General features: G+C 36.6%; 1 protein-coding gene across 6 annotated transcripts in view; it reads left to right on the top strand.

Annotated features, from left to right (window-relative positions):
• LOC150109418 (basement membrane-specific heparan sulfate proteoglycan core protein-like) overlaps positions 1 to 14780 on the top strand; it is a 1783738-nt gene that overhangs the window by 1712596 nt on the left and 56362 nt on the right. For all 6 annotated transcript variants that reach the window (XM_090413063.1, XM_090413041.1, XM_090413033.1 and 3 more), the window contains one exon: positions 13656 to 13739. In XM_090413063.1, coding sequence (XP_090269189.1) covers positions 13656 to 13739 — 84 coding nt within the window. The remainder of the gene's footprint in view (positions 1 to 13655; positions 13740 to 14780) is intronic.

Here is a 14780-nt window from a genome sequence, read left to right as displayed (position 1 = left end):
CTAATAGAATCTACGATGGGTCTGAGAGGAACATTAATTTTATGAAGCTTAGGTAAGCCATAAATTCTGGGAGGTCTAGCATGGTATGTCTTGAGTTTTTTAATTGTTTCTTCATCTAAGGAGGAGGTTTCATCAAGTAACTTGTTTAATTTCCTGAGTTGATGTTTTGTAGGATCTTAATCCAGTTTGGCGTAAGTATTACGATCTTGGAGTAATAAATTCATTTTTCGATCATATGAATTGGTATCAAGAACCACAGTGATATTCCCATTGTCAGCTCTGGTAATGATTATATTTTTATTGTGTTTTAAGGATGTAAGAGCTTTCAATTCTGATGGTGGGATATTTAAATCCAAAGGTTTGATATCATAGATTACTTTTGCTATGTCGAAACGAAGTCTGTTGGCTTCAGTACTGGAAAGATGGCAGATGTTTCTCTCTATGTTATGTATGAAATCTAGATATGGGAAACATTTCGGTGAAATCACAAATTTATGACCTCTTGCTAGAACATTTCAATTCGTCTGTTGTTAGTGGATGGTTAGATAAATTGACTACCCATCTTTCCGTTGGTAATTTGTTAATCTTTTTTGATCGATTCAGCAGATTAACGTATTTATTATGAAGATTATTATTGCTTTTATCAAAAACTTTTTTCTCTGAGTTCTTTGAGACAATAATAATCAATTGTAGCAGATCTTGATTTAACGTATTTAATAAGTCTGTTTCTAGTTCTGTAATTTTTAAATTATTTGTTGCCAATTCATGCTTAGAAACTCGTAACTGATTGAGTAGTAAGGAATGGCTTGCTTCTTGACATATTTTATGGGCACCTGGTGATTTGATGACTTCTTTCAGTTTTGCAAAAGTTGAAATGAGATTATTGTGTCTGCACTTTTTTAAGAAGAGATTATAGCACGTAGCTTATCCTGTTTAAGTTGAAGTTTGCCTAGTAAGTCGTTCTTTTGTGCTGTCAGTTCCCCATGAAGGAATAAGACATTTTTATATAACGAAACCTGTGGTGAATTCATCACTAAAAAACACACGTAATAACCAGTAATGACATATTTAATTCGTAAATATGTCATCCCAAGTATCTTGGGACATCATCAGTACAGTAGTTCAAACAATACTAGGAATAACATACAGTTAGGGCGCATGATTACAATGGAATCTCAATATGCATGCAGTGACGTGTTATAGAAGTAAATTAAACATAACTGAAAAAAAAATTTTTTAAATAATAAAAAAAAAAAAAAAAATAAATTATATATATATATATATATAGATTATTTTACACAATTTTGTATGACAATTTCCCATACTTTAGAAATAGTAAGAACATCATTTCGGTTTAATTTGGACTGTGTGGTAGAGGCTTTAGCACTTTATATAAATGTTCATATTTATATAAAGATCTGTGTAAAAGTTTCAACTTCTCCCAATGGATCCTGTGGTTAGGATTTTCAACTCCTTGTTGGGAGAGACCAGATTTCTGCAGTTTGAAAAGACGAATGTGGTCTTGATGCTCTGAAATGCATTTCTGAACAGACACACCTGTCTGACCAAAGTAAGACAATTTGCAGGAGCATGGGATCTCAGGAACGCCAGGTAACATCAGAGGTGAGAGTTTGTCCTCAGGAGAAGGTAACAAGTTATAGATTTGGTTGATAATTTGTAAGTAATGGCAAAATTGTATTTCTTTGTAATTTTTGAAAGACGTTACTTTGATGTAAGGTATGGGAATCCTATGGACTTCTTCTTGTCTGAGTTGATGTGTGGGAAGGTGGCTGATGATTTTTTGAGTTGTTTTAAGATTATATCCATTTAGTATAGCTGTATTTTTGATTATTTCTAGTTCTTGGTTTAGAGAATCTTCAGAGGAGCAGAATTTGTGTGCTCTGGAAACTAGTGATTTAATGATACTGTTGTGTCGGAAAAAGTGCTGATTCACTTTTGATGAGTCATCATTTTTCCGGCCCAACATAAGGTAACCTCAGAAGGGATGGATAAGGACATACTTATGCCTCCAGATGGAAAATGTGCTTATTTAACCTAGAACATGTATATATTCAGTTTGTAAATATTAAGTAATGTTAAAGAAGCCCATAAACTTGAACAGAGAGTGTTTGTGAACTAATTGAGATAGAAAATTATGTATAATTGCTAAAAAGATGTGTATAAAGTGATACAAGTTTTAGGCCATGTCAAAGACAGTTCGGAGCTGCGGCAACCAATCAGCTGCCGCCGTATGCATGACGACACCACCGAGTGAGGACGCTGTTTTGTGGTATATAGGTTTCGGCGGGGATTTGAATCGCTATCTTCTCTTTTTCGTCTATTCCTGGTTTCTTGAATGGAGTAGCTGTGAAAACTTGCCCCCTTGCTATACGTGCCACATGGATCGAAGCCAGCTATAATGCAACCAGAGTTCTAGAAGAAAAGGGCCGCTGGTGAATTAACGTCAGTGTACAAGTCAGTGAAGGAGTGTTCCTCTTCGAGTGGAATAAAAGAATAGCGAAGACAACATTAAAAGAGAACACAGTGAGGAAATCTGAGAATCTAGATAAGAAGGTCGTAAATCTACCAGATAAAGCAAGAACAGTAAGCTGAAACCTTTTTGCATTAAGTTAGAGTAACCTGAGAGGAAAGAGAAACTGAACGTTGAGAAAACAGCCAATTTCTGTGTTGTGTTTAAGGAACTGTCTGCATTTGGACATTTTGTCTACACGTAAGGAATAAGAGGCATCTTAGGCTTGAGCCAAATGGGAAACCGAGGCTTCGGACTGTTTGTATCGTAAGAAGGAAATTAGTGTCATTATGTTAAAATTTAATTTGAATGCTAGCTAAAGTTCTGGGGGGGGGGGAGGACAAGGTTTGAATATAAGAAAGAATGTTATTTCGTGAAATCTGTGCCAGAATTGTAGGATAAGCTTGTATATATATGTATTTTATGTGTGATAGTAATGGGTAATTAAGTGTAAATTAACAGTCTGAGAATAGATATATAAGGAAGTGTAAGATTTTGTCAGTATATGAAATTATAGTGCAGAACCTTTTCTGGATGTGTTAATTTAAGAAAAGGGAGGGAACTCAGACTCTTTTAGAATTGAAAGTTTTAACTAAAGTGTATCTCTATGTTTGTGTCAAAATAAATGTATTTCTTATGTGTAAACCAAATGAGTTTGTCATGTTTCTGTGGATTGAATTACCGCTTGAAAAACCACGAACCGTGTATTAGAGGGAAATCCATTAGTTATTAAAGAAATGGGACCACGACTGCAAACTTCTTGATCCCTGTATTCTTCTTCTTAGTATTCTAGGATAGTATATCAGATTTCTGTTGCCGACTGGCACAGTCATAAAATAATATAAATTTGTCGACAAACGAAATAACTGATAAGTACATAAAATAAGTTAAAGGCTAACAGATAATAATAAAGATAAATAATAACAAAGATAAATAATAACATAAAGAGAAAAATCAGAGATATAACAATACCAAATTTCTGAGATGGATGATGAGCATAACAATTGTAAATGTAGCGACCTGAAAATGTAGGCTTGCGATAGACAGACCTGGTGTTGGAACCGTCTTCTTTTCTTTGAATGTGTAAATCCAGAAAAGAGATACCCTGTGCACATTCTTTTTCTAGCATAAAGTTGATGCGAGGGTGAAGAAGGTTTATTTTATCTAGAAACAGTTGTAATTCCTGTTCGGGATGATCCCAGACTGCAAATACCTCGTCGAAATATCGTAGCCACTTAAAAAAAAAAAAAAAAACTGCACGCATATTGAGATTCCATTGCAATCATGCACCCTAACTGTATGTTATTCCTAGTATTGTTTGAATTACTGTACCGATGATGTCCCAAGATACTTGGAATGAAATATTTACAAATTAAATAGTCATTACTGGTTATTACGTATGGTTTTTAGTGATCATATCCTATGTAATCCCGAGATTGTATATGCATTAAAGTTCTGCATTATCTGAATCACCTCGAGTTCATCTATTCCTATTCTCACTTTTGTTATTGCTTCATCTGGCAATACAATTATTTCCACAGGGAGGGTACAAACTTGGAAAATTATCACCTAATAACTTGGTTATCTAATTTGCTTTTGTTTCCTCTCTACTATTGCCACCTCGTAAAGTTATTCTTTCATAGTTTTTGATGTTCTTCCTTTTACTCACCACATAGCAAAAGAACTTGATTTACTTAACCCTGCTCAGCTAACCATCATCATCAAATTCCTGCCATGTACCCTCGAGGGGGTGTACAGGATATGATAGTACATGAAAAAAATTACATCATTACTAACTTCCTATCTACAATTTTCCTCCAAATCAGTCTGTTACTTGTCAAGACTCCAACATTATCAGATCTTATATTTCTATCGTCTAAAGCACTTTGTACCGTATCAATCCACCTATATCTTGGTCTTCCTCTGGGTTGTTCTGCTGCCAACCTGGCAGAGAACACTTGTTTTGCTAATCTTTCTTCGCCCATTCTGTTTAAGTGACCATACCACCTGAGATTAGCACTGCTAACGCATTTCTGGATGCTGACAATGTCAAGTTCTTTCCTAATATCCTCGTTTTTAATATGCTATTGCCATTGAGGCCATCTGTTCATACCTATAATCTTTCTCAGGACTCTCATATCTGCAGTCTCTAGTCTTTGGTCAAGTGTTTTACTTCTGACCCAGCTCTCAGATCTAACGTTAAAACTGGTTTAACACTGTCTTGTATACAGCTAATTTAGTGTTCTGACTATTTTCTCTCTTATTCCATATGAATTTATTCAATTGAGTTCCTACCATACCAGCTTTGTTGATTCTGTTGTCTATTTCCATATTTAATTTACCATCTTCACTAAAAATCATGCCTAAGTAGCTGAAATGTTTTTTCTTGTTCCACAGGTTCTTCATTCACAACACAGTTGACATTTTCAATGATTCTGCCTATTTTCATTGTCTTTGTCTTTTTAATTCAGACCTTCATACCATATCTATTACAACAGTTATTCAATTTAGTCAGAGAATCTTGCAGACTTGTAGCGGATTTATTTAGAAGTATAACATCATCTGCATAAAGCAAAGAGCTGACATTAACATCTCCAATTTTGATATCATGTTTAATACCACTTTCCTTCATGATGTGGTCCATATAGATAATGAATAACAGAGGGGATAACGTACATCCTTGTCTCACACCAGATTTAACATTAAACCATCTTCCTGCACTCCCTTCAATTCTAACTGCTGACTTACAACTCAAATAAAGACTAAGTATTGCTTGATATAATGCCCCATTGACACCATCTAACTATAGCGTATTGAATAGCTTCTCTCTTGGCACCTTGTCATATGCCTTTTCCAAATCGACAAAACTTAAATACAGATCTTTGTTATATTCCCATGCTTTCTCAACTAATTGTCGTAAAGTGAAGATCTGATCCTGACATCCTCTATTTGGCCTGAATCCAGCTTGTTTTTCACCAAGCTTTTCTTCCACAATTCTTCTCAACTGCTTCTCAAGTATACTTGCATAAATCTTGCCAGGAACACTCAGTAGGGAAATACCTCTGTAATTCTCACATTCAGTTTTATTTCTCTTTTTATATATGGGTACTATGAGAGCTCTACTCCAATCATCAGGAATTCGTCCCTCTGTCCAGACTTTTTGAACTATGCAGTGCAGCCACTGCCACCATACTTCAGCATTTCTGGTCAAATATCATCTACTCCTGCTGCCTTTCCACATTTCAAGCCTTTGATGGCTTTTTCTACTTCAAGTATGGATATGTATTCCTGACTGCATACCTGGTCAGTGTTTTTTTACCACTGTGCTGTCATCACTGCATGTTTCATTTAGCAGTTTTTCAACGTAATTACTCCATACTTCAAGGATATCTTTTTCTCCCATTTTCATGTCACCTTTATCATCTCTAACTCCTTTTACAGCACTCTTTCCTCCATTCTTAAGCTTCTTCAACAACCTCCAGAATATTTTGCCACCTTCTTGATATTTATTTTCTATATTCTTGCCAAAGTCCTCCCATGACTTTTGCTTAGCTTTCTTACATTTGTCTCTGTATTCTCTAAGGGCACAAGCAGACTTATTTGCCAGGAACTTTTGATATGCTTTCTTCTTTTCCTTCACTGCCTCTTTAACTTCCTGTGTGCACCATGGAGTTCTAATTTTTCTATCCTTGCAGACAACTTCACCACATGCCTCTCTAGCTGAATCAATCAGGGCTCTCTTCAAGACTTGCCACTGAATCTCCAAGGTTTGTTTCCTGTTCTCAATCTCCTTCATTTTTTCTTCAATAATCTTTGTGTATTTTAGTCTACAGTTCACATCTGAGAGCTGCTCAACTTTTATTCACTTTAAAACTTTCTTACATGTTATTCTTTTCAATATCATCCCTGGAAACTGTATAAAGAGGGTGTGAGTAGAGGAGTGAGAGGCAGGTTTTTTCGTGCAGAGTTGTGAATGATTGGAATGCCTTTCCTGAGAGTGTGGTGTCTGCAAGGAGTTTGAGTGTGTTTAAGACACGGTATGATGAGATGTGTGTGTGATAAAAGGACCTCCCAGATGAGGCTTTGACTCCATGAGGTCCTTTGGGAAATAATAATAATAATATGAAATTCAGTTTTATCCTGCTCAAGACTAAATAGTGATCACTTCCAATTTCAAATCCTCTGTACACTCTGGTATCCTGCACCAGGGAGAAAACATCACTGTCAACAATAACGTAGTCAATGAGACTTTTCTTATTCCTTGCCTCTGTGAATTTGTGCACATTTTTATGTTGGAACATGGTGTTAGTAATAACCAGTTCATGTTCTGAGCAGAAATTCAACAGATATTTGCCATTACTATTAGCTTTGCTCTTTTCTCCAAATTTTGCCAAAATATTTCTCTATGTCTCACAATCATTTCCTACTCTGCTATTTAGATCCCCAATAAGGACCAACTTTTCCTTTTTCATCGTGTCAGTTGCTTTTTCTGAAGCCTCAAAAATTTCCTCTACTTCTTCCTTAGTAGAACCTTCTGTGGGACCATAGGCACAAATAAGTCTCATTGTCCAGTTCCCCATTCTCATATTTGCCCACATCACTCTACTTGAGACTGCCTCCCATTGAAGAAGATCAGCCTTGTATTTTGTGTTGAATACTATGGCTACTCCTTCTTTTCCTTGATTGTCATTGCCTGAATATAACATTTTGTATTTATTGCTCAGAAAGATCTCACCAGTTTGTCTTTTTTGTTTCAGTCACCCCTGTTATGTCGATCTGGTACTTATCTAATTCCTCAACTAGCTCCATTTCTTTGCCATTCAGGCTTCTTATGTTGATAGTACCGATCTCCTATTATAATTGGTTTTCTTTCCTTACCATACCAGTCAGCCTTGTGGTTTGTACTTCTAATGAGCTTACTGCCTTTCTTTCTATTAATATATCATCCACAGTTTCTTTTTGTTCAGCAATTGTTGCTTAACGATGCTATTAATCAATATAACTCTAACCTTGTTTATCCTCCTAACTCTGAGTATGCAGTTTCTGCTTCCTTCCAACACTATTTGATCATGTCCTATGCACTGTTAACATCTTTACTGTCCTGATTCTTATGCCATGGAACTAATCCAAGCAGGCTCCTTAGTCTGTCACAATCATTTTTAATTGAACATTCCACATTTCTGCAATCTCCAAAGTCCTCATGAACACTTCCCAATATGTGGCAATGTTATCTTCATGACAACCAAGCCCTCTAATAACCAGATCCAGTGCTCTTGCACTCCCTAGGTTCCTCCATTACATGCTATCTCTTAAGTTATTATCCGTTAGCAGTATAAATCAAATTTCCTTCCCTCCCTGTGACTGTTTTCTCTTCCAGTCTATATCCCCATAATTGAAGTCCCCCATAATAACTATTTGTCATGTGCGCAGTTTATTAATTAGTTGATGCATGCTATCTGCATTCTCTGTTGTACCCACCCCCCTCTGCCTACAGTATCAACCAACTGTACATTTAATCCTGTTGGCCTCTGTCTCACAAGAGATGCATCAAATGGGCTGCCCTCATTATCCCCATCTTGCTGTTGAACTTCTACCATTTTTTTGGCTTCAATTCTTCTGCTGTTATTTGCAACCTCTCCCCCAATCTCTACTATCATGTTCCCTCTGTCCTTTCTGAAAATACTATACCTATTGCATTCTATCCCTGTGACTATATCACTTTCCTTTATCCCAGTCTCACATGGATGAAGGAAATGCCTACAACCTTTAGCCAAGTATTACTAATCACTGCCAAAAACTCCTTCCCCTTGTTCCAGATACTCCTGGCATTAGTATACGTAAACTCATTCATGCTCTTTTCTCCAGCTTTTCACCTCACTCCTTTTACATTTCATGCCATACCACTCACAGCATTTCTTCAGTTGTTATGTATTATGCAAAAATCCATGTACACGTTATTCCTTTCATTCTCGTCTTTTTCTTTTTTTTTTTCATATCTTGTTGACCTTGCTCGCTTCTCCTACCTTACTTTCAATATCGCCACCAATATTCTTGCTTGCCTTTTGACCCTTTGTTGTCATATCTCTCCCTCCCTCCCCTTCCCAAGTTTCTGGCACTCCCAATCAAAACATATTTTTAAGGAATGTGCAGATTTCACGAAGGAGTGCAGTCATTAGTTTGACTGTGTCCAGAACTGTCTGAGCCTATACATTCCATTTGTTCATTGGACACCATCAGATGCCATATGGTTACTCAGTTGCTCAGTGATGTGTCACACTAGTCCTTGCCAGGGGATCCTGTTGTGTGCTTTTCTAGAGTCTTCAACCCTCTGAAGATCAGTCACTACAGACACACTATCTATCTCACTGATGGTTTACCATTTCCTCTTTTTTCCAGGAACTTTATCTTCTATTACTGTTTTGAAATCTTTTAATATCCTTAAGGAACTTTAAGGATATTATTTATAGTTCTGCATTCTTTATTAATTAATATAATAGTTCTTCCGATTTCTTTCTAGCACCGAAAAGAGTACAAAGTTCAAAATGCCTAGCTCCATACCATAAAATTTGCAAAGCTCTATCAAGCAAAAGCAGACAAACCTAGATTTACTATTTTTTAAAGAGAGCAGAAGATATATGAAATCTAAATATTGCAGAAGAAAGTTCAGAAGGTGGAGATATTCTGCAACAGAGAAAACATTCTTGTTTAATTGAGCTTTAGCAGAGAGAAAAAAATTAAATAAATACGTTATCTGACATTTATGTATCACAGTTGTAAGATGTTTCTTCAGTTATTACTATTTTTAATAAAAAGTGTCCAATAGTTATCAGGTGTATTTTTGTTAGCTTTTAGAACGTCATCTCCCTTTTTGTACTGGTTCTTAGTCCTGTATAAGACTGGTTTCACGCTACACAAGATTTTACAGGAACTTACTTACCATGCTATGCAAGGGTTACCTGTGTATACACACACTACTTGTAAAGAACAGACATGATAACGTGAGGAACAAACAACCATAGCACCACCTTAATAAGATATAGGACCTCCTTTTGCTGCGATGATAACAGTAATTCTATAGGGTATACTTTCAACAAGCATATGATATCAATCAATAGGAATTTTGAACCATCCTTCCTATAGGCATGCGAAGGTCCTGGACTCTTGTGGGATGGATGTCCCTTGATCTCACCAGATGCTCGAGTTCATCCCACAGATGTTCAATAGGGTTGAGATCAGGGCTTTGTGGAGGCCAATCAAATGTGGCGACTTTCGTGCCCACAAGCCATGCAGTTACAGCAGCCTTATGACATGGTGCATTGTCTTGCTGAAACACACAATGGTCATTTCCATAGAAACATCATGAAGTAGAAAGCATTGCATTGTCCAGAATGTTCAGATACCTCTCAAAGTTCTCATGGCACCACAATCATAGGTCTGAGGTCAAACCAGGAAAAACCAGACCATACCATCACAATGCCACCTTTGAATTTCATAGTTTGGTTTACCTACTCTGGTAAGAGATGATCACCAGGCATTCACCACACCCAACCATCTCCAGATATCTTTCTACAGAATGATTCATTGTCCATAAAACAGCTTTTCAAGCTTCTATGTCCCAATGTATATGCTTTTTGCACCACTGAGGACGACATTGCACGTTGGTTTGGGTATGTGGGGGCTTGCATATTGCAGTCCTTACCATGGAAACCCATGTTGTGAGCCTCAGTTCTGAATGCTTTTATGCAGGTTCATGTTCCAGTCAAGCCTGGAACGCTGCATTCAATGTGTCGGCTGATGAATGGCGGTTTTTACATATGGTATGGTGCAAAAAAAAAAAAAAAGTACTGAACTTAATAACATATATTGTTGCATTTGTTTCAATAATGAAATATTCTGCATTGTGAGTAGGCATATTTGAAATAATTATAATATAAACTCACATAATATATTTTATTAGCCTTAGCATCATAGGCATTTTCGATACAAAAACCCCTAATGGCAATTGAACACATGAATAGCCATTCCATTTGCTATCTGGAATGGCTTTTCCTCTGAGTTACAACAGTTTCTTTCTATAAATGCACTTCATCCCAGGATCTAATTCACCCTATAACAAATTTAGTTTAATCCTTTATCCAAGTGTAAGCAAACAAAGTTTGTGCCTGAAAATATCTTCAGAACAGGTAAGGTGGTGCAACTCGTAGCAAAGGTGGACCAAGCTCTCATCACTCCTTGTCTCAATTTCTCCCATAATGCAAAGCACATCTCCTTGCAGACATGTATACTACTATGCATTAAGGGAAGGGCCACTACCCAGACTGGTTTCGACCTTTATTGAGGTCTCATCAGTGGGAGGCAGACCCAGAGTGGTGATACTAAGACAGAAAAAATGGAGAGGTCATATTTACCTATACGAGTTGTCAACCAGCGTACCACTTTATTATTAAATTACTCTGGATTTAGAGAAAGATTGAAAGTTTATTTTGCACTTGGTTAGACTATAATAAATTTAGTTTAATCCTTTATCCAAGTGTAAGCAAACAAAGTTTGCACCTGAAAATATCTTCAGGACAGGTAAGGTGGTATATCCCTTGGCAACTCGTAGCAAAGGTGGACCAAGCTTCCATCACTCCTTGTCTCAGTATCTCCCATAATGTATACTGCTATGCATTAAGGGAAGAGCCACTACCCACCGGTTTTGACCTTTATTGAGGTCTCGTCAGTGGGAGGCAGACCAAGATTGGTGGTACTAAGGCAGAAGCAATGGGGAGGTCATATTTACCTATACGAGTTGGGAGGCAGACCCAGAGTAGTGATACTAAGGCAGAAGCAATGGAGAGGTCATATTTACCTATATGTAACTCATATAGGTAAATATGACCTCTCCATTGCTTCTGCCTTAGTATCACCACTCTGGGTCTGCCTCCCACTGACGAGACCTCAATAAAGGTCAAAACCGGTGGGTAGTGGCCCTTCCCTTAATGCATAGCAGTATACATGTCTGCAAGGAGATGTGCTTTGCATTATGGGAGATACTGAGACAAGGAGTGATGGAAGCTTGGTCCACCTTTGCTACGAGTTGCCAAGGGATGTACCACCTTACCTGTCCTGAAGATATTTTCAGGTGCAAACTGTGTTTGCTTACACTTGGATAAAGGATTAATATAAATTTATTAAAGTCTAACCAAGTGCAAAATAAACTTTAAACATCTTTCTCTAAATCCAGAGTAATTTAATAATAAAGTGGTACACCGTTTGGCAACTCGTAATGGTAAATATGACCTCTCCATTGCTTCTGCCTTAGTATCACTACTCTGGGTCTGCCTCCCACTGATGAGGCCTCAATAAAGGTCTAAACCGGTCTGGGTAGTGGCCCTTCCCTTAATGCATAGTAGTATACATGTCTGTAAAGAGATGTGCTTTGCATTATGGGAGATACTGAGACAAGGAGTGATGAGAGCTTGGTCCACTTTTGCTACGAGTTGCCAAGGGATGTACCACCTTACCTGTCCTGAAGATATTTTCAGGTGCAAACTTTGTTTGCTTACATTTCGATAAAGGATTAAACTAAATTTATTATAGTCTAACCAAGTGCAAAATAAACTTCCAACTAATTCACTGTAGAAGAAGAAGTAAATAAGCAGTTAGTCTTGATCTTTTAATTCTTTGAAAACCAGATGATAGCCTATATTTCTCAGTTTTTTTGGAAGAAGATTCATACAGGCCATTATATCCATCCTGAATCTCATCACCATCCCAGTCAAAAGGCTGGAACTATTAAAGCATTGGTTCATCGAGCCCACTCCTTATGTTCTTCAGATGAACTGTTGCAGAAAGAATTATGGCATATTAATTCCATCTTTTTATCTAATGGTTTTAAGGATTCTTTCATCGAAATTGCTTTTAGCATCTATGGTATCTCTACCTCTTCAAATGCAAACGTAAATTCCCATCCCTTATGTGAAAGGCATTAGTAAACCCATGGTGAAAGTTTTAAAACCGCTGAATATTTTTGTTGCCTTTTGCCACATCAGAAATATCTCCACCTCTCTCTCTCGCTTATCCTAAGAACAAGCTTCCACGTTTCAATTATCCAGACATCTACTAGATTCCTTGCTCTTGTGGGTTATCTTATTTCAACCAAACAGGAAGATGTGCTTTTATTCGGCTAGAAAAACACATCTTATATTCAATAACTTGAGCCTGAACATTCTGGACTTGCAGAGCATGCTGTCAACACTAGACATAGTTCAGTGGAACAAGACAAGAGTTCATAAAATTTGGTTCCTCGTGGAAAGGTTTTATTTAAAAAAAAAAAAAAAAAAAATGTGAACCTTTAATTCACTCTCCTAACTTAAACAGATCTAATGGTCTACTTCTATCCCCTTTGTGGGAGATAGTACTTTTTAAATCAGCTAATCTTTCCTAACTTTATTTTGTCTAAATATAAATAGTTTTTTAATAAATTAAGAAATTTACTGACCTTTTTAGTTATCTTACATGACCTACTTAGCTGGCTCTTTTTAGGATTGTCTGTTAATATTCAGTTGCCATTATGTGTTCTTGTACTGAAGATGTCTATGATACTTGGGTGAAAATTCTATTCTAATAAAATATGTTACGTGAGTTTATATCTGATATTATAATTATTTTAAATATAAGTTATTCGGTACTATTTTTTTTTTTTTTCCCCACCGTACTGTATTATCCTTCATAGCATCCTACAGTCAGGTTTGGCGAATGTGGTGGGTCTTCAACTATAGGTAACACTTGACTTCTGTGCTTTCATCACAGTATGGTATCACTGACTTGGGGTAGTCCAGTTTGTCAACAATTTGCTGAACAGGTAGGCCTGCAACATGGCATCCTATCACAGCGCCTCTTTCAAACTCCATTCCCCTTCTCGCAGCTATTACATCTATTACAGTTGCACTGACTTAGGAGCATCATATTCTTCCAATTTATACTGGCTACAAACACGACTTGTTATATGGCATAATGCACCTTGCCCATGGGGATGTCTGTTGACTTATTTCCATGCAATGGATATATATATATATATATATATTCTGTTATTATATGAAAGGTATAAATCATAATTTGTTGTTATTTTGTTGTTTTTCAGCTATGAATTGGGTAGTGGACCAGCCCAAATTAAATCTCCAGTCAGAATAAATGATGGCAAACTGCACAGTGTAATCCTGAAAAGGTATTTTAGCATAAGCCATTATTAGAAGTAATTTGTAATATCTATGACTAAATTCTGGAATTAATTCTACAACCTGATCTAATTGATATATGTATTTTTTTAATTATAAAATTTGATTCCAGTGTCATCAAGACCAGCTGGATAAGCACATCACCTAACTGTTTCCCTCCATGTGGGGTCACTGTTTGTGTTAGCGACATTCCAGTGGTGGAACTGGTCCTTTTTTTTATTAATATGTCCTTCTTTTCTATGCTTTTCTTCCTGTATTCTTTACTTCTCCTGAATCTGTTGCAAGTTTTTTCCAGTAGGTTATATTATAAATTCGAGATGCCAAGAAATTATATTTTTAATTTCATCTTTTATCAAATGTAAACTAATAAAGTTTGTATGCGAAGTAACTTCACGACTGGGCAACTTGTATGTAGAGACTAATGACTTCACATCAGTTGTCTTAATATCAGATAATGCAATGCACATATCCTTGTCTTGTCAGATGTCATCTCCTTCCAGGCGGTTGACTATCATGAGCTTCCACCATGTACGGTTTTGTGCTTCTCTTTTGCATTCTTCATAGGACAAAAAGGATTTCATAGGACATTGTTCTTCATAGGAAAATTCTTCATAGGACATTGGAGGTGTCAAGAATAATAATAATAATAAAAAGGTCCAGTCCTTAATATATCCCATCCAATCTGTTCTTTGTCTTACTCTTCTTCTTTTTCCTTGTATCATTCCTTCTAGAAGTGTTTTTTGTGGGGATTCATGCCTTAGTATGTGACCAAAGTAGGTGGTTTTCCTTTTCTTAATAGTTTTCAACAGATTTCTATCTTCTCCAATCATCTCTAATATTTTTAAATTATTTTTTTTGGCAGTCCATGGGACTCTAAGAATTCTTCTGAGGAACCACATCTCAAAGGCTTTTAGTTTATTTTCACAATATTTTGATATTGTTTAGGTTTCTGCTCCATATAGCAGTGTTGACCGTACGTAGCATTTGGACAGCCTAATTCTTGTTTTTGTGTGAATTTCCCTTGAGGTCAG

The sequence above is a fragment of the Typopeltis vanoorti genome, chromosome 2 (assembly GCF_054136105.1).
Source record: "Typopeltis vanoorti isolate ZY-2024b chromosome 2, IOZ_Tvanoo_1.0, whole genome shotgun sequence".
NCBI lineage: Eukaryota > Metazoa > Arthropoda > Arachnida > Uropygi > Thelyphonidae > Typopeltis > Typopeltis vanoorti.
This window is presented reverse-complemented; position numbering and strand designations above follow the sequence as displayed.